This window comes from Hemibagrus wyckioides, linkage group LG02 (genome assembly GCF_019097595.1).
Source record: "Hemibagrus wyckioides isolate EC202008001 linkage group LG02, SWU_Hwy_1.0, whole genome shotgun sequence".
Classification (NCBI taxonomy): domain Eukaryota; kingdom Metazoa; phylum Chordata; class Actinopteri; order Siluriformes; family Bagridae; genus Hemibagrus; species Hemibagrus wyckioides.
In genome coordinates, this window is record NC_080711.1 from 12,063,265 (window position 1) to 12,087,016 (window position 23,752).

At 37.7% G+C, this 23,752-nt stretch overlaps 1 protein-coding gene across 2 annotated transcripts in view; it reads left to right on the forward strand.

The window, feature by feature from the left end:
* The window catches only part of grin2ca (glutamate receptor, ionotropic, N-methyl D-aspartate 2Ca), a 56,236-nt gene extending 36,553 nt beyond the window's left edge, over positions 1–19,683 (forward strand). The window contains exons 6-14 of one of the 2 annotated variants that reach the window (XM_058419076.1): positions 4,220–4,431; positions 8,894–9,062; positions 10,776–10,929; positions 11,109–11,234; positions 12,907–13,136; positions 15,297–15,457; positions 15,551–15,738; positions 16,158–16,390; positions 17,396–19,683. In XM_058419076.1, the coding sequence (XP_058275059.1) occupies positions 4,220–4,431; positions 8,894–9,062; positions 10,776–10,929; positions 11,109–11,234; positions 12,907–13,136; positions 15,297–15,457; positions 15,551–15,738; positions 16,158–16,390; positions 17,396–19,033 (3,111 nt within the window). In that variant the 3' untranslated portion in view covers positions 19,034–19,683. The remainder of the gene's footprint in view (positions 1–4,219; positions 4,432–8,893; positions 9,063–10,775; positions 10,930–11,108; positions 11,235–12,906; positions 13,137–15,296; positions 15,458–15,550; positions 15,739–16,157; positions 16,391–17,395) is intronic. The other variant, XM_058419085.1, reaches the window with a different exon arrangement.
* Positions 19,684–23,752: the final 4,069 nt, after the last annotated feature.

Consider the following 23,752-nt stretch of genomic DNA (forward strand, 5'->3'; position numbering starts at 1 on the left):
CCCTATACGCCTGAAGAGAACTTGAGATTTATTAGACCCAGCTACATTTTTTCCAGACTTCAGCTGTCCAGTTTTGGTGAGCCTGTTCCCAATGCAGCCTCAGCTTCCTGTTCTTGGCCGAAAGAAATGGAACCCGGCATGGTCTACTGCTGCTGTAGCCCATCTGCCTTGAGGTTCAATATGATATGCATTCTGAGATGCTTTTCGGCTCAATATGATTGTACAGAGTGGTTATCTAAATTACTGTAGACTTTTAGTCATTTCAAATCAGTGTAATCACTGAAATCTAAATATTTTAACTATTCTGCTGGTTGATTTGAATATTACCTGAAGCTGCTGGCTGGATCGGCATGATTGTGTACATTGTACTGTACGATATTTGTGTAGAGATTTCTTGTTAAAGTTCCAGATAGTGACTTGTAAGCTTATCATGTGCTTATACCATTTATTGGAAATGTGTTTACAGTCATAAAATGGACATGCCTATTGCAGACCCTCCAGTATTCCTTTTAAAGCCTTTCAACTGAGATGTTTTGAAATGTCTATTGAAATGGTAATAGATGACTCCAGCTCTGACAAACTTTTATCACATTTTGCAGGCTGATAAAAGATTCAGCAGAAAAGGATTCTGACATTACACATCGTTTCTCTTACAGAGGCGTTACCAATGCTAATGCCATTGAGCCATGATAAATGTATGAAGAATAAATATATTCAGAATGTAGTATTTTGGGTCTAAGCCATATTTTTCATCAGGGTTTTCGCTTGCTGTCATTCTGCCAAGTATAACTGACTTCCAGGCTCCTGTCAGCTATAAAAAGTGAAATGTATAGGTTAGTCAGAAATTTGTGGAACACCTCCTGAGCTTTTAAATGATTTGCTCTCAAGCTGTATCTTGCTTCAAACCAGTAGAGCAATGAATACTTACACCAATAATCACACATTTCTTTTCAATTTTCAATGAAAGAAAGCTAACATTTATACCTGTCTGCATAATGAAACTTCCTAAAGTAATGTTCGAAACATAAAAAGCAATAACTTCTGGAAAAATGGACTTGTTGAAGCAGGAGATCTAGTCCATTTTTGACTTTCTCAGTTTTCATTTCCATTCTGTCCCTTGAGGCAGAGTCCATTCTCTTGACTCATTCTCTCTCTCTCATTCACTTGAGAGATGCTGAGTCCTTGATATTGCTCACTCAGATCCATCTCTAAGCTGTGCTGCGGACTGATAATTCAGTCTACACTCATGTTGTGCTGCAGAGGTCATTTATTAGTCAGGTAAATCATCAGATAGCTCTTTTCAAAGCTCTTTGTCTGACAGCTGACGAAGACTCCCTCTTCTTATTGGAGTTCATGTCGTCTTCCAGAAAGGCTTCTTTTCAAAAAGACAGAAAAGTGACCTCAGGCATCTGGGATGATATTAAACAGAGAGTGAGAGACGGACAGATAAGGATAAGGCACCAGGAGTTGATCCTAGGTTACGCTTCACATCCTGCATTGTGATTTAAAACTAACAGAAAACTATTGGAAAAGCGATTTCTCTCTGCTTTGTCTTTTTAAATTACTATGAGATGGACAGAAAGTTTTCTAAGCTAGAGAACATCGCAAAATAAAAACTTATTTGTTCTCTGATACTGTATATGCTTTAAAATCTTTTTTTTTTTTTTACTTTTCTCTCTGAAATAACAAACACAAGACTGGTGTACATGAGCCTTGCAAATCCCCTACATCTGTGTATTCCCCAAATCTTCACTGCAGACTATAGATAACCAGAGTGTCAGTCAAAAATTGTGATAATTTTGTCCTAGGAATCTTGAGCAGCTTAATTCTGCTAGCAGCCTGGTCGCTAACAAGCCACAGAGTGCAGATCTGTTTCATCAGAGTGCTTTTGGATAAGATTAAGGCCCCTGAGTGCTCAGTTCTACACAAGCAGAAATTTTAACACTAAAGTTATCGAAGGAAAGCTAGTTGTTAGCAGGAATTGCAATGGGGCTTATTTCCTGTGTCCACAGGCACTTAACTACACTGTCATAAAACCCACTGTTTTCTTGCATTGAATCAAAAACCGTATTTTTAACAGACAACAAAAAGCATTAGATTCATTCAAATAATTTTGCTCAATTTCTCAAAAAAAAAAAAAAATTGTGATTAGTTTGTGCCTAATTATTTTTATCCTCTGGGCTTTTCTTGCATGTTTTTCCTGGCTAGTGGTTTACATATTAATGAAGACATTAAGCCAAATCAATGTGTGCTATTATGTTCTCGACCAAGCACAACAAAATATAATGAATACAATTATAGCAAAAGATGGTTTAATTAATTAGCCTCAAAATAATTAGCAAAACCACTGTCCAAATATGTTCCATAATATTTTTCACACCATTAAGAGTCCTGTTTCAATGCTTTGATTATGTAAGACAGTTATTTTGGAAGTAAACAATAATAAGATCACTTTAAAAAAAGAAAAAAGAAAAAAAAAGATGAGGATAAATATGTAAAAATATGTGTCAAAGGAAATTAACCATCCATGTGGTCTCAAAGCACTGCTGAAGAGTAAACACTAAATGAGGTGGACTAATTGAAGTGGAAGTAGATAAAGAGATGGCTCTTCTGAGTCAGCGTACTATATAAAAACAAACATTTAATTATGTTTTAAATAAGAGATTATCATTTGGAAAAAGCTGCACTATCTACAGATGTTGCATGTTATGTAATTGGCAGAGCTACAGATGGACAGCTAATGTTCACTCTGATGTTTGATACGAAGCAACATGCAAAAAATTCAACCCTGCTCATTTTCCTTCAGCTTTATTAAACCAGCCCATGTAAATTCCTAGAATATTAGTTAACACTTAGTGTTAGTGTTCCAACTATATAAGCACGTCGAAAGCACATAAACAATGATAAAAACTAATTTCATAAGGTGTCATGTGCTCTCAAAGACTGCAACACTATGCCCTGTAGATGCAGTCAAAGAAGATGGAGGTGTAAGCAACTGTGTACCGGCCCTTATGGGTTCTGGTGAAAGATCTAAAGATTAGTGAATAAAATGTAAACCAAATGTATGCTAACCTGATACTCATCTAGCTCATGCAGCATGTGAACTCGTACTAGTGTAGGATAGCTTTCCACACATCACCTATATAAGCAGTTCAAAAGCATATAAACATTTATAAAACTTTGAATAGGTGTCATTTCATTAACTTCGATGTCAAGTTGGCCGAGTCAGGTAACACAGAGTGACATAACTAGGCTGACTTTGAAATGGAGATTTGTTGTATAACATTTTTACATAGTGGAGGATTTGACAGTGACATATATTAGATATAGTTATATATAGTTTTATATTAGAAGAAGAAGCAATTATTTTTGTCATATATACATTACAGCAGTGTGAAATTCTTTCTTCGCATATTAAACCTTTGGATGTTGCGGTCAAACATAATACATTCACAGCATTTGGCAGACCTTTCCCAGAGTGACTTACATTTTATCTCATTTTATACATATAAGCAATTGAGGGTTAAGGGGTCTTGCTCAGGGGACCAGCGGTGGCAGCTTGGTGAACCTGGGATGCCTTCCAAACATTAGTCCAATGCCTTAACCACTAAGCTACCACATCCCCCAATACCCCAGACATTTTACAGTGCCCATGGAGCACAGCCTTGTTCAGGGGCCCAGCAGTGGCAGGTTGGTGCTGCTGTGGCTTCAGCCCCAATGAACAACCCAGAGCCTTAACCACTTAAGCTACCACTTGCTGAATCTAGAGTTTCATTACTTCTGCTTATTAGATTTTGAATATGAATATTATAGTTATGACAGAGTTATTCCTTTCTGGCCCTTAAATGAAACAAGTACAATATGAATATTTATGTGTTTTTAAATGAACATTCATGGCATTGTAATGAGTTTGTGAAAATTTTTATGTCTTTTTTGTGACTGGGATGTAGTCCAAGCATACTGAGCTACAAAAGACATTTTCCTGGAAAGTGTCGATTAACACCTGCTGCAATAAATCTTTATAAATGTTGATGTAGGTTTTTCTTAGTTGTCATTAAGGGTTTATGTAGGCTTTATGAACAACACAGTTAAGTAAAGCATTACTAACATTTGCAATCATGATAAACCATATTGTGACCTGATCTCCTGAGTATGTGAAAGACTTTTGATACAGGTTTGCATTCATTTTAGTTACCATCTCTTCTCCTTTGTTGTCCAGGTGGGAAATTATGAGTCTGGTATACTGCAGATGCGCTATCCGGTCTGGCCTCGTTATGGGACATACTTGGAGCCAGTGTCTGATAACCGCCATTTAACAGTAGCCACCCTTGAAGAGAGGCCATTTGTGATAGTGGAGGCTGTAGATCCCATCACTGGCACCTGCCTCAGCAACACTGTGCCCTGCAGGCGCCAGTCAAACAAGACAGAGGCGTAAGTAATCTTCTTTAAGCTCCTTATGGGTTCTAGTGAACAATCTAAAGACTAGTGGATAAAATGTTGTAAAATAAATACATGCTAATCAGATACTCATCCAACTTAAGCATCTTTGGAACAAAGGAAAATTTTAAACATGAACGTTAACTATCACAGGCATAATCTCATTTGTATACGAATTACCCCTTACGCAAAAAGACATTAGAGTGGTTTCGGTCTTAACGCTGAGTGAGCTGTAGTGGCCATTAGCATTAGTGGCCATTACAGAGTAGTCATTAGAGAGCATGCTCAGTGTAACATGACAAGAGTAACAGTTAATGAGTTATACACTATTAGCCAATCTAATTTGAGATTACGTACTACTGCTTTTTTTCCTGGTTCCATGATTTTAACAGATCCAGACTTCCTATTTACAGATGAACTAGAAATAATCTCTGCCAACTGGTCAGATGGCAAGAGGTTATATTGGGTACAGATCACACATTTTGGTGTGAAGTAGACATGCTGGGAGATTCAATGTCAGTTGATAATTTGTCTCAGATTGAGGGGAATCAACAGCTGTGAGGTGAAACACAAATCAGATAACATCCTGCTTCAAAACAACACTGGGATCAAATCAAAATCTTAAAGGAGTGAAATCCAATTAAGGTATAATGAATTAAAACAAAAACAGCAGCCAATTTGGATGAATATAATGACGGGAATAGTGCATGTTTTGGTAGAAAGAATAGGAATTAGAATTATATATATATATATATATATATATATATATATATATATATATATATATATATATATATATATACATATATATAATAAGATTTTTGCATTGTATTATTTCTAAATCAACATTATAGCTGACAGTGAGGGCTTAGATCTTGTTGTATATCTATTCCAGCTACACAGTTGATCTATTTAGCTCTACTTGTCCAGATGGCACTAAAATCAACTCCATAGCAGTCTATTTAACCTGTGCTGTACTTATCTATCAAAAGCAACACTAAATACCTTAATCTTTAGAGCAACTAGTGTCAAGTGAGTCAGTACAGACCTTACTACCAGGTTCTTCCTCAAATAAGTACCCATATTTGTTCCTTTAGTTGTTTTTACAGCTTGGTAGAGCTTTATATCTCCTGAGAGCCCACTGTACTCAGAGCACTGGCTGATCAGAGTGTCAAATCTCTGCAGATTTGATTAAAGTGCAGCCTGAGCAGAGAGTGGATCTCTGGGGGCTTTCTGGCAGGGACTGAAATCACCTTGCCCGTGTTCTCCTACAGCTGGAGTGAAAAACTTTCACGCACATTGTGTGTAAACACATTGAGATGCCTTTGGAAGCAGAGTTAAGCATCGTTGCTGAACTCTGAACGCTGCCAGGTGGTGTGACAGGGGAGCAGAGTGTTTACCATGAATCATCAGTGGGAGAGGCTTGTTTGCAGCCAGCAGTTTATTTGTTATCTTTTGCACTGATATACGTGTGTATGTGTGTGTGTGTGTGTGTGGGTGTGTGTGTGTGTGTTTATGCCAACCTCTTTAACCCCTCTTTGTCAGGGTACGGTTGTATGGATCATTAGTCTGGAGTGAGGTTACAAGGTGATTTGTCATTAGTGTGCTCTGGTTTTGCTTCTCTACAGCTCACAGATTTTCCACTTTCTCTCCAACTCTACAAATCATACACACACACACACACACACCTCATTGTCTTCTTATTATCTGCTATCTATTCTGGAAGCCAATTAACCTGCAGCACCAGGGTGAACCCTTTCCCCCCCAAGATCCCGATGCAGTACCAAACATCCGCCACTCACCTGCAGGCAAGGTCAAGCAAATCAGCTGCAAAGTTAAGTAAAAGAAGTTAGGAAACGTATATATGCTGCACAACATGCTTCATATATTCCCCTTGAAACCTGCCATAACAAAGCCCAAATCTAACCAGCAATAATGTCTAATCCCTAACAGTAGGCAGCCAAGCGTAACCTGTGCTAGTGACTTCATTTAAAGTTCTAGAGACGCGCTTTTGCCATCACAGAGCTGACTGAGTGCTGCCCCGTCTCACTGCTAGATCTCCTATAATCCTGCTTTTGGGAGACACTTTACTCATCACGCCCCAGTAATCCATACACTAAACCTCAAGAGTTGATCCTTATCCCACTGTGCCTGTCTGTCTTAAATGCAAAGCCAAGGCTGTTCGCTTGCCTTGTTCTGTTCAAGCCAACTGTGTGTAAATTCTGTATCTGTAAACTTTTGTCATGTAGAAAACATGCTACACTGAAAAGCAAATTCTTGCTCTTCTGTTGCTTAATCAATTCAGCATTAGGAATGACCTTTTAGTAGTAAATGCTGGAGTAAATGCTGGCTTTGTGTGAAGGTAATTCCTCACTGCTTCCCATCTCACTTCCATCACTATGTTGCAGCAGTTGCAGACTGAAATGCAATCACTGTCCAAACACAGGGGTGTGAATGTGATCAGTGACATAAAGAAAGGACTTCTAGGACTTCTTATAAACACTGTTTATAGTTGCTTATTGCTCATGCACTGAAACCTTAATCAGCAAGTTTTTCAGAATTATTACTAAAGCATAATAAAAGTATTAATATCCATCTGGATCCTTTGACCTTTTTTATCGTGACTTTTTCTCAGTGTGGTATGTTTTGTGCACATATAGAACTTTTTTCACAAGCACAGATTCTATTTCTCCCGTTTTTCTCTATCAGATTTGTGAGAACATTAACACACGGGGAACAAAGAGAAAGGAAAAGGTCAACAGCACTATATATCTCTAATGAAAAATAAACACTATAGTCTAGGGATGTCTATCTTTAAATACTTTAAATGTCCAATGCCTTAATATTCAAATACATTTTAAAAGCCTATAATGTTGCATTGTCACAAACACTTACAGCACCAGAGGTCATGCTTTAATCACATAAATTAACATGGGGTATTAAATCAGTATAGCGACCATTTGGTATTTTTGCATGATGATGAGCCAAATTACATGAATCCTGGTTTCCCAATGAAATTTAGCAAAATATCTGCAAAAACAAAACATTACTATGCACAAATGTATGCCACTTGACATTAGAAGTGACAAGATCAGTCTTTATAACAGCTGACACTTGGTATAAGCCTTATAAATGTTTCAGTGTTTACAGTATATACTGTAGGTTTATGACAACTGTAACGAAGAGATTATGCATGAATTTAGGAAGTTTCAACAGACTTACATTATCTGAATAAAGTATAACATGGAATCTTAAATATTTGGGGTTTTTCTGCCTATAAATAAATATAATTTTTGTATTTTTGTATTTTAATTTTGTATTTATTGACAGATGTAATAGAAATACATTACAGGTTCCAATATTGTGTTTTAAATTAGGAATAAAGTCAGTTGTTATACCTGAAAATAAAACGAAAACATTGAGACGTATCAAGATGCATAAAGAATATTTCTACACCACTTGCATTGTGGGTTTTGTGCATGTGTGTGCTGTTTGATTGACACATGTGCCGGCATCTGTGTGAGGAAACTGTAGAGTAGGAGCAGCTGTAATGTGGTTTGAAGTGTAAACTCTCAGCAGCGTAAAAGAGAACAAAAAGCAAGCAGAAAGAAACTTGGATAATATCTCCAGTGCAGCAGCTCTTATCCAGTGAGAATTAGCTATCCATTAGTGAGTCTAGATTTGTTTTGGCCAGGGCTGGCTGTCCTTCCATCTGTTGTAGCTGTGACATAACACAAGGACCTGCCGCGACGAGCTGGACCCACCCACCCACTGTTGACGTCACCGGTCCTCTTATGCGTTTTTACTATCTTACCATATTTTTTTTTCCATTTGCTTGAGCTTCCTTTTTCCCCCTTCTCTATACTGCTGACTATGTTTTTGGCACTAGACTAGTGTGCGTGTGTTTGTGTGTGTGTGTGTGTTTGGGCTTGATGGTTGGAGAGAGAAATGCAGCCAAATCTGAGCTATAACTGTACTGGAAATTGCACCATCACATGATGGGACATGATGCTGTTCTCCATCCGTCTCCAAATAACACACACTGACATCACCGTGCCATCTGATTGGATTTATTGACTCTGTCCTCAAATCTAGAATGTGTATTTGATTGATAACATCTATCAGTTTTGCACTAATGATTCACAATTAACAAAACATGAAGCCAGTCTAGAAAATGATGTGTTGGTAATGAGACACAGCCAGAGTTTTTCTCGCATTTATACACTAAATGTCCTGTTTTTCACTTCTTCCCCAGCAGTTATGACAAAGCTGCAAGCACAAAATGGCAAATTATGAAACCAGCTTGTGTAAACCGACTAACATTTGTGAATGATGGAAGAAAGTTCCGGTTGACCTGTTTAAAACACTAGATTAAATCAGATCAAATCTCTGGTATTGTTTCTATATTTCAATAGAAATCTGTAGGCAGAAGTAATGTCTATTCTTATGCCTACAGGATTGTTGGAGATACTGAGCCCTACACCAAACTGTGCTGTAAAGGCTTTTGCATCGACATCCTTAAGAAACTTTCCCGAAACATCAAGTTCTCCTATGATCTCTATCTGGTCACCAACGGAAAACACGGCAAGCTCGTCCGAGGCGTTTGGAACGGCATGATTGGAGAGGTGAGAGAGCACTGAGGCTGTAAAGCTCTGCTCATGTTTCAGTATTTGAAGCAGATAGTCTAAGGGGATTTACACCAAATTTAAAATAACTTTACAATGTGTATGTTTAGCTGTTAAACTTTCTATATTCCTGATTGAGGACATGTTACAGAGAAGCAGGAGCAGGACCAGCCAGTTAACTCTGGAATAAAACTGTGGACATGAAGACCAAAAGATGCAGCTGTTTTATATGTACAGTGTACAGTCTTTGTTATGCTACGTTGTTGGTTTTCCCTCCTAATTACAGCCAATGCATCTCTCGCAGGCTAAAATGGGATGTTAATTACTCCAGTAAAATGATTAAGTAGACTTATTTAAACTGAGCTATAATCACAGACGATTGCTGCTTGGTACAGTAACACAAACTACCACCAATGATATGATATGAACACAATGAAAGAGCATGAAAAAGTATTATACATATAAAATACACTGTAAAACATAATAGCCTGATTATGTGAGCTTAATTCTTCTATATAACTCCAATTATCAGCTTTTGGGTATTGAAATCAAATTTATTAATTTTGAAAAGCTGTCACATTGTCTTGTGAGTTTATCTTCTAGTTTATCTTCAAGTTGAGTTTGCTTAAGGCAGAACTTTTGTTTCCAGGATTAACCATGAAATGTTTTACAGTGCATGATTTCATGACCTTATTTTATCTCATGGTGCACACTTTCACATTTTGGTGCAGATCATTTAAAAAAAATTCTCAATTAATGTGAGGGAAGTGATGGCTCAGAGGTTAAGGCTTTGAGCTACTGATTAAATCAGTTCAAGATCTCAAATCCCAGCATTGCCAAGCTGCTATAATTGGGTCCTTGAGCATGACCCTGTCTCAACTGTTAGACACTCTGGTTGAAAGTATCAGCCAAAAATAGTGTATTTGGATTTTTTTTTCCAAGCTCAGTGTATTCATAAAATATTTGACAAGTATTCATTTTAATCCTTTTCTCCTATTCACTTTTTATATAATCATATTAGACAATTTCCCCCTATAGTGGTATTTCTCATACTGCAGTGGTACTTTGCAATTCACAGCAAAAATATGATCTGCTTTCTAAGTCTTGTTTTTCAATAATCCAATATTTCTGGTCTAAACTGAAAAACTACTTGAGTAATCTAAAGAAAGAAAGAAAGAAAGGAAGCAGGCAGATAAATATAAAGCTGGGTATGGAGGTGGATAGATAGATGTGTTTAGGTTCTTGGTTGACTTATTTGGATTAGGGTCAATTTTTCCCATGTACAAAATTATGTTTTTCTGAGACAATCACAGAAATTATAGAATGGGGTACAAACCCAAGCGTTTTTGACTGGACAGTCAATGAATGCTGAATGGCGCTAAAAGAAGTATGGCTTCTTACACTAGAACAGAAATGTATTATAAATATTACAGAGGTGTGATCATACATCCCAGTCAAACAGAAACATGAACGTCTAGCCTGGGCGACAGGTAAAACTACTAAAAGCTTTTCAAAAATGTATTGCCTTTTCTTATCTGACTGCTTTAGGTGATGAAGAGATCATGTGGGAGTGATCTGACCTGTCACTGCACCAAATGCCATAACAATTTATTAGAAAAATGGCTTAAAGCAGCATAGAAATGACATTTAGCCATCTGTTTCGTTGAATGTCGAGTTTAAACCTCAAAAATCTTTTTTTTCCGTCTCTTTAAGGTTGTCTATAAGAGGGCAGACATGGCCATTGGGTCTCTCACTATAAACGAGGAGCGCTCTGAGATCATTGACTTTTCCGTGCCGTTTGTGGAGACAGGGATCAGTGTCATGGTGGCCAGGAGCAATGGAACTGTGTCTCCATCTGCCTTTTTGGGTATATGTCTTGTATCATTCATGTTTTTTCAGCACATGTTGGGCATGTTATACTACTATATACCTTGTTATTTGTAAAAATGGACTTCAATCTATCACATCATCAGCACTAAATAATTACCTTACTGATTTCTTATAGCCTTGTGATTAGACACTTTTTGTCTTCTTTCTTTGTGACAGAGCCCTACAGCCCTGCTGTGTGGGTGATGATGTTTGTGATGTGCCTGACTGTGGTGGCCGTGACTGTGTTTGTGTTTGAGTACTTCAGCCCTGTAGGGTACAACCGTAGCCTGGTCAGTGCGAAAGGTAAGTGGAGCAGGCCTGAGAGCAGAAATGAGGACAGATGTACAAGATACTCCCAAACTAATGCAGCCTGATAAATCTGAAATGACTGATCTGATGAAACATTCGGCTTCATCGTGACCTGGTTTAAACGCTCATTTTCTTTTGCAGGAAGTTAGAGATCTTTGATTAATGGTGTAGATAGAACTTTTGTCTGGGGCTACCGGAAATTGAATGAAACCAAAGCCTTTATTATGAAATTGCCATAGAGGGCTAAAAAAGAATAGTGACCGGTGATCTTATGATGGTTTGAAATATAGCATACAACTCCCAGTCCTAGAGTATTATTCATCTTAATTCATATTATTCTGTAACTACTCCAGATTTTTCAGTAATTATAGTCAAACTTAAAGGAAAGGCAGTAGTGTAGTTATGTAGAGCTGTGAGGTGAATAAATCTGGAATTATTGACAGATCTTGCTAGTTTACATGGTTAACTATGTAAATGGAAAACACTGTAAAAGTGACCCTGTAAATTTAAAGCATTTATTACAGTATCTTAGTGGCAGCAGAATCACTGTAATAAATACTCACATTTGTTTGTAGTGGGCACGCTGTATCACATTTTATTAGCACACAAACTATTTTTCTGCTAAATATTAGCAGAAATACTAATTAGTAGCTAAACTAATTTCCATACAAAATCACTGCTTAAAAAATATGTTTTAATGTTTCATAAATCCTTTTGAAATTCCTTAATTCTTTTTATTCTAATTTCTAATATTTTAAAAGCTTTTCAGAGTAGTTAGCTAGCTAGCTTTGCTAGCTGTTAGCTAGTTATGTCAACTCTTAGCTGTTGTCTTTGATTACAGTATGGATGTGCATGAGCTTTTGTACTTTGTTACAGTATTTATACTTTACTTTTAACTATTTTCATTTTTGTTCACACATTTACAATTCATGAAGGTCTCTTCTCCTTCAGTCAGCCAATGACTGTTTGATATACATTAGCCGAATGGAATCTGTTTAAGATCAAGTTCTTTATGAGCCAAGAAAAAACATAGAATCATACAGAATTGTCATCTGCATTGACCTTCTTGTGCTACACAGTGTAGTTAATGCTGTAGCTAATATGTTTGTCTGAAGATGTTCAAGCCCCACACTGTGCTGTTGAACTTGAAGATAAGCAGCTCAGGGCCAACCTCTGTAAAATGTTTCAGTAGGCTGGATTTTTAACATGTAAATGTCTCTACTTTATCTGCCTATAATCAACATTTTAAACTTAGCTAATTTGCTCCCTATAAACATGGCTAATTTGCTCAAATTAATATGGCTATATTAAATTTTAGCCTGTTTTCTTTTGCTATTGTCAGGTTATACTAGCACTGATTCCCATAGCTTATGTAACCATATTATGATGCCAAATATTGATTATTATCGTAGATTACTTTATTCAAATAATCAGCAAACATAATTTCATCAGATAAAACAATACTGCTATTTACTTGCACTTCAGTACATTTTTAGTTCCATATTTCCACTTTTACTTGAGTTAGATTTTTACACATTATCTTTCTCAGTATTTGATTGGAAAGTTTCTGTTTAGCGTTTACCCACAAACCTTGATAGGACTGAGCAGATTTTAAGGAACTAGAATATTAAGAATGAAAACCTAAAAAAAGAAATATCCTTTTTAGATCCTGGTGGGCCAACCTTTACCATTGGGAAGTCAGTGTGGCTGCTCTGGGGGATTGTCTTCAACAATTCTGTGCCGATTGAGAACCCAAAGGGCACCACGAGTAAGATCATGGTGCTGGTATGGGCCTTCTTCGCTGTCATCTTCCTGGCCAGTTACACAGCCAACCTGGCAGCATTCATGATCCAGGAGCAGTACATTGACACCGTTTCTGGACTGAGCGACAAAAAGGTAAGCAATGATATTTTATTTTTTTTAATTTACTAAATTGATTTTAGAGTCACTATGGACAACTTGGTCCAACTTGGTGGAGGTGAAAGTACATGTTTTATGATGCTGAGTACTTTGTAATTAAATGTGCCTCATTTTCAGGAAGTGAAAACATCATCAGAAGCTGTTAAATTACTTGATTGAAAATAAAATATTTATATGTTTGCATATAAATCATGTATGACATCCGTCAGAGGAGGGGGGTATACAATTTGATTAAAAACTGCATAATTGTTTACAGACCCTAAATTACTGAAAGTAAAAAAGCAGATCATGAATCATAGCTAATTTCGGACTGCTTGCCTTTAACACTACAACAACACAAACCTTTTTAAAGGAGAACATGAATCTGACAACTGAGAAATTAAGGAAAAAACATATAACAAACTTATGATATAATTGCATCTGCATTTCTGTACTGAATTCCTAGTTTCCAGAGAGGCACAATTCTCCATTTAATGTCCAAAATCCCACATACGATTGAGCACAGAAATATAAAATGCCCCTAATGATATTCAAAATTTCAATTAAATCCAGCAATGATATAAATTGTGAGAAAAATGATTTCACTTCAGTTGTAGAATTATTTGGTGCCAAAGATGCAAGTGTTATTTGTTTCACTATGCATTGTGAATATTAAAAACAGTATCTGAACATTTTGTGCGTAATAATGCATTCAAGCATGTAGCTAAAAGTTTTAAGCTTTAATTATGGCATTACAAAGACCTTTATTATGACTAAAGTGGTTTGATTCGATTGGTACAATAAGATTTATTCGGACATAAGCTATACTTGTCAGAATGACCTTAAAAATAAATGGCTCGCGGCCACCATGTAGGTTGTGAGAAATGGATTCAATATTAAATCATTTCAAACTAGTAACTTGTTTACTTCTAGACAACATTTGTACTGGCATATTGTATATCCTGGCTTGCATTGGGAGCCAACATTAAAATGCAGCCAAGGGCTATTTGTTTCATTTGCATTTTGTATCTCATTACCTTATGGTTTAGACACATAAACGAGCACAGAGCATCACAACTTAGTAGAGTACCTTGGTAGTGTATATTATTCCAAACTACATTACAGTACATAGCTACATAAATATGAAAATTTTGGAAAATGTGGGACAAGACCACCTCATATCTCTTCAAAACATCATACCTGAAACAGTATTTTTTATGCATATCATTATACATTCAAAACAGGCTTACAGGCGCAATGCCCTAGAGGGAGCACTGAGTCTCTAGCAAAAGCTTTTACACATTTCCTCTGCAGCTCTGTCTCATTCACAGAGCTTCGTAAGATTCATTCAAGTAACACTAATCCTCATGCTGGTCATGCACAGTGGAAACATAAGTGAAAATACTAGAACAGTCCCTCACAGCAACTCTTAAATCCTCTAGGTATGAATAGTGACACTTGATGACATGGCTCTCATTAAATTCTGTTCAAATTTTATCCGCAGAGCTTAAAAATCTCTTCCACTCACTCATACTGTACATGCACAGCAATCCTCAACCCCAGCATTTCTCATGCTTTATATCATTACAGTGACATTATTGCTTGGTGTTGCTTTACTGCCATGTTTTAATGAACATAAGCATTGTGCAAAAACTAATTATATTACAGTATTTATTAAATGGAGAGAAAGAGATAAAAGATTATTGAAATTTATTAGAACCATGGCTCTGTGACAGTGGCAGTATTAGTTCATTGTACAACTAATCAGAGATTTGGAAGCTGAAATTAACATGAAGGGAAATTGAGTGCATAACCTTAGCCTTTCTAATTAGATATCAAACGCCTTCAGGCTGATGTTTATCACTACTACTTTAATCTCTGTTTTTTTCCCACAGTAAGCCAATTTTAGTTCTCATGACTGGTGTGCCATAGAGTCACACTTCATATGCAAAGTACAGAGATTAAAAATCCTGAGAATCCTGGGATTGTCAGACTTAAGACAAAAATTACATTTCATAAGAATCCACATAAAGAAATTCATCTTAGATAAAACAAACAAAAAAAATTAATCTTCCTCTGAAGCGGTTTAAAGCTTTCAACTTTCAAATTAAACTTTTGTCCTTCTTTGTTAATTTTGTGACATCTTGCCTACCTCAGTTCCAGAAGCCACAGGAGCAGTATCCACCATTTCGCTTCGGTACAGTGCCTAACGGCAGCACAGAGCGGAATATAAGGAGCAACTATCCTGAGATGCACTCCCACATGGTCAAGTACAACCAAAAGGGGGTGGAAGATGCTCTGAACAGCCTCAAAACTGGGTACAATTTGACTTTGCTACTCCAAATACTAACATATAACTTGACTGATGCTGTCAGTTCCTTCGTTTAATTTTCTACCTTTGTTCTAAACAGCAAACTCGATGCCTTTATTTATGATGCCGCTGTGCTGAACTACATGGCTGGAAAAGATGAGGGCTGTAAACTGGTCACCATTGGAAGTGGGAAAGTTTTTGCAACTACAGGCTACGGCATTGCCTTACAGAAGGAGTCCCGCTGGAAACGGCCCATTGACCTTGCCCTCCTCCAGTTTCTTGCTGATGGTAACCTCATAAAATTCACTGAGCAGTTTGCATATAAGATGCAGAGGGCAGCATAACCTCTAAGTTTGACTCTTTTACAAGCAGTGGTAGTGCCAAGCGCTTTCCATTTAGATCAGATAACACAAAAGCAACACAACGCTTTGCAAGTCAAGGACAAAGTAAACTGTTATTATAAATTAAGCTGTTATTATGAATAAAGTCTATGGAAATCACTAAATATTTAATTGAGTGAGTTATTTTGGTGTAACAGTAGTGGTAAGCTAAGAACATTTTCTTAGAAATAAAATAAGAAGCAGTGTTATATTATAGTATATTATCAATATATGACCATTCACTGAGCTTATTATATTACTTTCTTACCCATGCCTCCTTGTTCTAGTGTAAAGTATTACCTGACAGAGGTTTATTGTGCGTTTAAGGTGATACTCAGAAGCTGCAGACAGTGTGGCTGACTGGAATCTGCCGCAATGAGAAGAAAGAAGTGATGAGCTCCAAGCTGGACATTGACAATATGGCTGGAGTGTTCTACATGTTACTGGTGGCCATGGGTCTCAGTCTGCTGGTGTTTGCTTGGGAGCACCTGCTCTACTGGAAACTACGCCATTCTGTGCGCAAGTCTGAACGCCTCGACTTCTTACTGGCAATCAGTAGGGTAGGTGATTTCTCGATTTTGGTTTTAATTCCTTTGGTAAGGTGTAAATGTTTGTTTCTAGTATTTCCAACAGTTTCCTGTTGAAATCTGTGGAAACCTTGAACTCCTAAAATGTTTTACAACTAAAGATTACAAGGTTTTCTTTTCTTATAAATAGTTTGAGATTATTTAGAACTTTATTTTTGTTGTAGTTTAATGGATAGTTATAAGGCTGTGGCCTGCCAATTTCAGGAACAATTACCCAGCCAAATGCAATCATGGTTTAATTTGATTGTTTTACTGGTTGATCTGCAAAACTAAAATACTTAAACAAATACTAAATTTCCACAACGCCAATCAAGGTGAATCCCAATTTCTATCATATTTGTGTGCTGGTGTCAGCTGATATTTACCTAACAAATATTGGATATCAGCATCTGTCTAGAATCGGAGAATTGAACTGCTTCTGTAAAAATGACCACAATGTATTGGCCAGTCATATAACTACAAAAAAAAGTCAAGGACGCTCTAAATAATGTTTGATTAAAATGAAAGATCTGAAATGTTTCTCAGTGTTCATTACCTTAAGGCTACCCTGCATAGGAAATGCGTTCCATTTTGAAACTTTAATATTAATAACCTCATTATGAAATCTGGATATACTGACAGACGTGATGTTAGTTTAAGCCTGACAGGGTAAGATCCAATTTGAAAGTAAAATCTATTAAATAGCATAAAATAGCAGAAGAATGATACCACAAATGCAGCTTCTGACTCATTTTAAATACTGATAATACATCTAAGCTTTTAAGTGCAAACCAAAATGCAAATAAACAGCTGCATGTGACTTGAGTCATGATATGAACATTTATTCTGTTTTTGTTTACACTGACCTGACACTTGACAGAATTTTGACATAATCAAAGTAAATATATTAGCAAAGAAGCTATAATTTCATATGTTAGTGGCAATAATTGATGCATGTTTTACTTGCTAGAACTCTTTAATTTGTTGTTTCTTTTGTAGGGTATCTACAGCTGCTTCAATGGTGTGGAGGATACAGACCGCAATGGAAGTATACAGAGCCCAGATGTCACTAGCAGTTACACCCAGGCCAACATGCTAAAGATGCTTAAGACAGCCAAGGATATTGTCTCCTCTGCCAGAGTGGAGAACTCCTTGGACAATGCCACTAAGACGATTGAGAATTGGAGCCGCCGAGCTCCAGAAGCTTCAAAACCTTGTCTTCCGACACGTCTGATTAGCACTGATGCCAGTCATAGTCGTCTGCCCTATATCTCCAGTGTCACCAGCAACCATATACCTTACTCCCAGAGGGCACTGACTCCCACTTTCCCCCTGCATTATGGAGACAGTGCCACCTTGATTGAGAAACCTCGAGTAGTGACAAGACCTACCCCATTACGGTACACTCTTCCCGCAAGGACGAGTCACCATCATATATATGAACGGACACTACCCATTTCTAGTCTGAGCAGTCCCCATATTGCAATGAGGGACCCCCCACCTCCTACAGCCCCAAAGCCACACCACAGCGCCAGGCTATTCATGGACAGCCAAGGCTGCCATCAAATGACCCCCTCCTTTCTCCCTTACCGTGAGTTCCATGTCCCGGATATTTATGTGGAACACCAAGAACCTCCTGAGAGCCGGAAACTGTATACTGAAGGACTGAGTCGCAAGAAGAGGTCCCACAGCTATGTGGCACCATCACCAGAACCTCGGCGCAGGAATGATTATGATGAACCAACCTCTTGCCTGGCTGAGCTTAGAGCTAATCAGCTCCTAGAAAACCATGCCCATACTTCACCCTGCATGGGAAGCCACTACCAAAGGCCCAGTGGCAGCTGCAACTCCTGCATGAAACCATACCTGGAGCCAGATATGGATGATGTCCCTCTGCTGGGAAAGGAAAAACTGAACCGCCGCGCCTCTTTCCTCAGGGCCACATGGGGTGGTGACAGGTTGCGGCATCTAGATGAGAAGCCTTCAACGTCTGCATCTTCTAGTCGCATCAACATGCCTGACCTCTTTCCTCGTGTAGTGGTAGCAAATCCCAAGCCTTCAAAGATGTATGCCAGTGCTAGTAACAACTTTTGCTACAATATGCCAGCTGAGCCAGCCTATCTTGACCCAGCTCACATGGGTTCCTATCCTTACAAGCCACAGAAACTCAAATACTCTCATTCTACTCGCCTTCCCTCGTACCGTGAGGCAATTCTTCAGAATGCAGCAGCTCTGCGGCGATCTTCTTCCACAGTTGTGCACAGACATTACTCCACCTACCTGAACTCATACACTGACTTGCCAGTATACATGGGCCCACTGGCACAGGGGCCAGCACATTTCTATGATCACTCCAAAGACATGTGTCACATGTTCCCCTGTATCAACCACTGCACAAATGATGCTGCCCTGGTAACCCGGATAGGTGGAAGGCCTGTGATGTATGAAAACACTGCTTTTAGAGGCTACGAGGGTGCTGGATGTTCACGTGAAGAACCACCTCTGCAGCCACTGCACAGTTTACCAGCCTCATCTAAGAACAGGGACCGCAGACAAGTTTTGGTGGCACGGAGGCTTAACAGTCCATATGTACCAAAGCCCTGGGGCAGAGTATCTAGTCTGGAGTCTGAAGTCTAAAAGTTCTGTCCCATTATAAACTTGACAACATGGCGGAATAAGAAATGTGTGAACTTCCAGAAGTTTCAGGCTTAAAATCTTGCAAAGATAAAAGATGTGCTAAAGGTGGAAGTGGAAGTGGACTGGAAGTCCAGTGCAATAATATGCAAGGCAGCAGGAAGGGGAGAAAGGGCACAACTATGTGATTACTGCTGGGACATTAGTATACTTTAAAATGCTAAAAGAAGTAAACATAATATTGAATAATTGAATTCTTATATATTAAACTGAGCCTATACATTATTATTATTATTATTATTATTATTTAAAAAGGGTTTGAAATGCAGTTGCATAAGTACGGTCATTCTGTTCAAACAGATGGAGCAGATTGCAAATAGTAGTCCACAAGGGTTGAAATAATCTTCATGTAATGTTTGTTTTTGGACAAATCAGCATTCCACAGTTTTGGAGTCAACTCCAAGGCATTGCAAAATTTTATAAATCAACCACCACAAAAAGGTCTTCCAAAAATTTTTTGTAAGTTCCAGGTTTTCAGAAAGTTGTCTGTTTGGGGCTTTTTATTTGCTCCAGTGATGTAACTTAGATTTTAAGACTGGTGAACTGCAACTGATTTTTCCGTCTGTATTTCCACAATTGTTTCACTGTTTAATAAATGACTGGTGGCTTTAAGAGCCTTTTGGAATGGGCTCTGTTGTCTTCTGTTAAATGATCAAAATAAGGGAATTTTGTCCAATAGAAGATAGAGGACAAGCAATAAATGAAATATTCCTCTTCTCTAAAATTATGTATCTAAACACAATACATGCACAGCATAACCTTGACGAAGTCAACTTAATTCAGTTAAATGTAACTAAAATAATGCTTCTCTACCTAGAAAATCAAATTTAAAAAATAACAATTTTAAATCATTTAAAAATATTAGCCTCCAGCATGAGCTTTACATTGCTAAAAAAAATGTTCTTCCTTAAAACAAACTGTTTCTTTCCTTCTTGTCGTGAAGCTGTGATATGCAAACAGAAGTCTGTCAGTTTTGACAGTAATATTGATGCTAAAGCAGGTGATCCTTTTCCTGACAAATGATTCCCTGCATGCAGATACAATATCACACGGAGAGGGCATATGATGATAAACAGCCATACATCAACCCTCAGACAAAGCCAGCAGAATATGTACATCTGTTTAAAAGTCAAGGGGAAGCAGATATGTGGACTCCAACTTGGCCATCCTGCCTGGCATTATCTATAGAATAGTAGCAGTATAGAATGAATGCTATGGCTACATATAATGTAAAAGAAATTGGGTTCTTCCTGAAATAAGAAACTTTAATAGTAATTCATTCATTTCACCCACACTTTGTTGACGTTCTTGTTGTTTTCTTCCACCAGGAAGCTTTAACCTCCATACAACAATTTAAACCACTCAAACTTCTATAATTTTATAAAGCATAAAAATAAACATATAGTCATAGTATCTAACAGACTATAAAACAATACTCAAACACAAAACACACTATGAACACACTAAGGCCAAAAGTAGACGCACAACCATCATACCCATATTTGGGTCTTCTTCAAAATTTTCACCCACAGTTGGTGGTATGTGATTGTCTAGAATGTCTTTGTCTGCTGTATTATTAAAGTTTGACATTACTGGGGCTCAGGGGTTTAGTCTAAACCTGTTACAGTATGACATTTCCCCTGAGTGCCTTTATTATTGCTGCACATTAGAGCACAGTGGAATTCTTTTCTTCACCTCTCCTAACTTTTGCAAGTTGGGGTTAGCCATGGTACAGCATTTGGCTTGGTAGTCCTGCGGCTTAAAGCCTGATCAGTTGGACAACTTCCTAGAGCCATAAGCACTTCCACTGACATGGTTTGCAAGGTTAGGGTTAGGGTTCCATTGGTAGTTTCTAAAATTCTTTGTCTGACATGAAAAAAGATAGCACAACTATTAATTTGTACATAATAACAAGTTATTTCAGAAACTATAAATTATATGATTATTGTATTGGCACAGCACACCATGGAGGTATGTTGCCACCTCTTAGTGCCAGAGACTGTGGTTTGATCCTGAGCTCGGGTTGCTGTTTGTTTTGTTTCTGTTGGAGTTTATTTTCCCTGTGTCCGCATGGGACGTCTTTGGTTTCTTCACACCTCTCAAAATATGCCAATGAATGGACTGATTAAGATAAATGGACTGGCATTCTTTCCTGGGATATGCTCCAGATCCACCATGGGCTTGACAGGATTAAGCAGCTACTGAAAGTGAGTAATTATTTTATTATACTGTGGTATTGTATGTTGTGTGATCTTACTACCAATCACACACTGCTCAACTAGATCTTTAAAGACGTAATTACAGCAGTCTGTATCTGGTATTAAATTGACGTGGCCTGAGCACCAAGCTGTGATGGCTGGGTCAGATTAATCTCTGGATCAAGGTCTAAACCTGCATGCTGTACCAGCAACAGTGAACAGATAGTTAGTGCTCATCTTCAATTCCAGGAGGTTCTGCAGGCGGCTGTCTGAGTGTGTGCCTTGCAGAAGCTATATGTTATAGCTATACCATTAGCAAAAACAGGGTGTATTGAGGTTGGAGAAATACTATGTGAATAATCCTAGCCATGCTAGCTGCAGGCCTGCTTGTCAGGTAGATGGCAGGAAGTGTTGGAAACCCTGAACAGAACACTGACCCAATCATGTGGGGTGAAGGTGCGGTTGATGGAGGAAAACTGAATCCGACTGCAGTGCTGCTGTGTTAGCAGATCTGATTATCCAGTGGTTCTCAACAGCAAACAGTGTGCAGTATAGGAACGGAGACCCACTCCACTGTGTTAGCCATTCTTAACCAAAAGGTAGGTGGAAAAAATGTGATAAAAAAAAATTATTAGATTAGATTAAAAAATTAAATTCTAAACACCAAGTGAGAAGACCAGATAACTTCGCAATCTCAGTGCTAAAGATTGCAGTATGATGAAGGATTAAACAAAAGAACTAGTAAATATTTAGCATGTCTGGTTGGTTAAACACAATAGCAAACCATTTAGAATAGGCTAGAAAAGTTCTGCCACATCACTGACAAAAGCAAAATCAAGATCTGGGTTGTTAATGTATGTGCTGATTGTGAAGGTGACTGCAGAAATCAGGGGATTGATCATGTGAGTGATCATGTGAATTAGTTTAAAGTTCACTGAGCTACAGAGATTTATGAGAAGTGTAATTCATATATTAATCAGCAATAAATCACAAGTCTAAATACTTTCCATATGCCAGAACGTTTAAAGGAAAAGCTACTTATCCAGGATTCTTTACACAGGGTCTATTCTTGGTCTTTAAGTTTAGCTTGTGTTTACTCAAAGCTCACCAAGCTGATCATTTGGCAATGAACCAGGCAAATGGCAAGGTCTTGTCTATGTGACGATGGACACATAGAAAGTGACCGTCTTATCTCTTGCTCAGAATGTTATGAGCTTTGCATGGTGTCTGTAAAACCAGGAGTAATTGTGGAGCCGTGCCATAATCTCTGAAAATATGATTTCCAAAAGAATAAAGAGAGATAAATGCCCTTGGCTCTTAAGAAGTGTGAGAACTTCCCAGTTAATCAAATCCTAAAATGGAATCTTAAAAACGTCTGCGCTCCATGCAGCTCCAAACCAATTTCATTCATTTCACACTCTAATTAATGATGGCTACTCCTTCACTCTCTTGCATCTTACTCTTTTGATAAAGTTGAGGCACACATACCCCCCACCCCCACCCCCAAAAAAAGCCAATACCTGCAAAAATTCCATCCAATATTTTAAGTGAAATGTAGGCTGAGATTATAAATGGCCCAGAGGAAATATTTTATGAATGCCATTTTAGTCTTGATTCCCTCAGAATAGTGTTGCATGCATTAATATTCACAGGCTGTGAGCTGCAGGAAAGAATTTCACTTTCAGATCCTGTTATACATGACATTTTACAGTACTACAGTTATACAGAGTATAAATCAGGTAAGAGTAATACCATAACCATGTCTGTCCACATACTGGCAAGTTTTGGAAATAAATACAGGTATAGTGAGGGGAAATACATATGCAGACACTTTTGTATTTATTATTTAATATATTTCCATTGAGTATGATCCATTCAAAAAATGATACACAAAATATCTTATTGAATTTAAGCCTATAAATATGAACAAAAAGTATGTATACATAAGAAAAACAAAGATTTTGTTTTTCAAAAACAGCACTGATACAACAACATTAGTACATTGTTATACAGCTGGTTTTGGCAAGTGCAGAATAAAGATAGCCAGAATTAATTAGTTTTATACAGCATCGTGGTTCAATTTCGGTCTGTTCCTCTAGGCAAACCGTTACAAGGTAGTTACCAGGGTCACACTGTGTCACTTGCAGTGTCTCTAATATGTCCCGGTCCATCATTCCATTCACAGAAGCGAAGAGATGCAGCCCCATGTCATGATTCTCCCACCTTCATGCTTCACTGTGAGTATGGTCTTCTTACCAATTTCAAATTATTGCCAGAGTTCTATTTTTGTCCAGAGTATATTGTTCCATAAAGAGCCGTCAGTTGTCTAAATGCTTGTTTGCAAATTTCAGATGTACATTTGTAGGCTTCTTTTGTAGCAAAGGAATTTTACAAGGTTTACAGGAACAGAGGTGGCTGGAGTACAGGTTTCTACCTTTTTATATCAAACCCATCAGAGCATTAT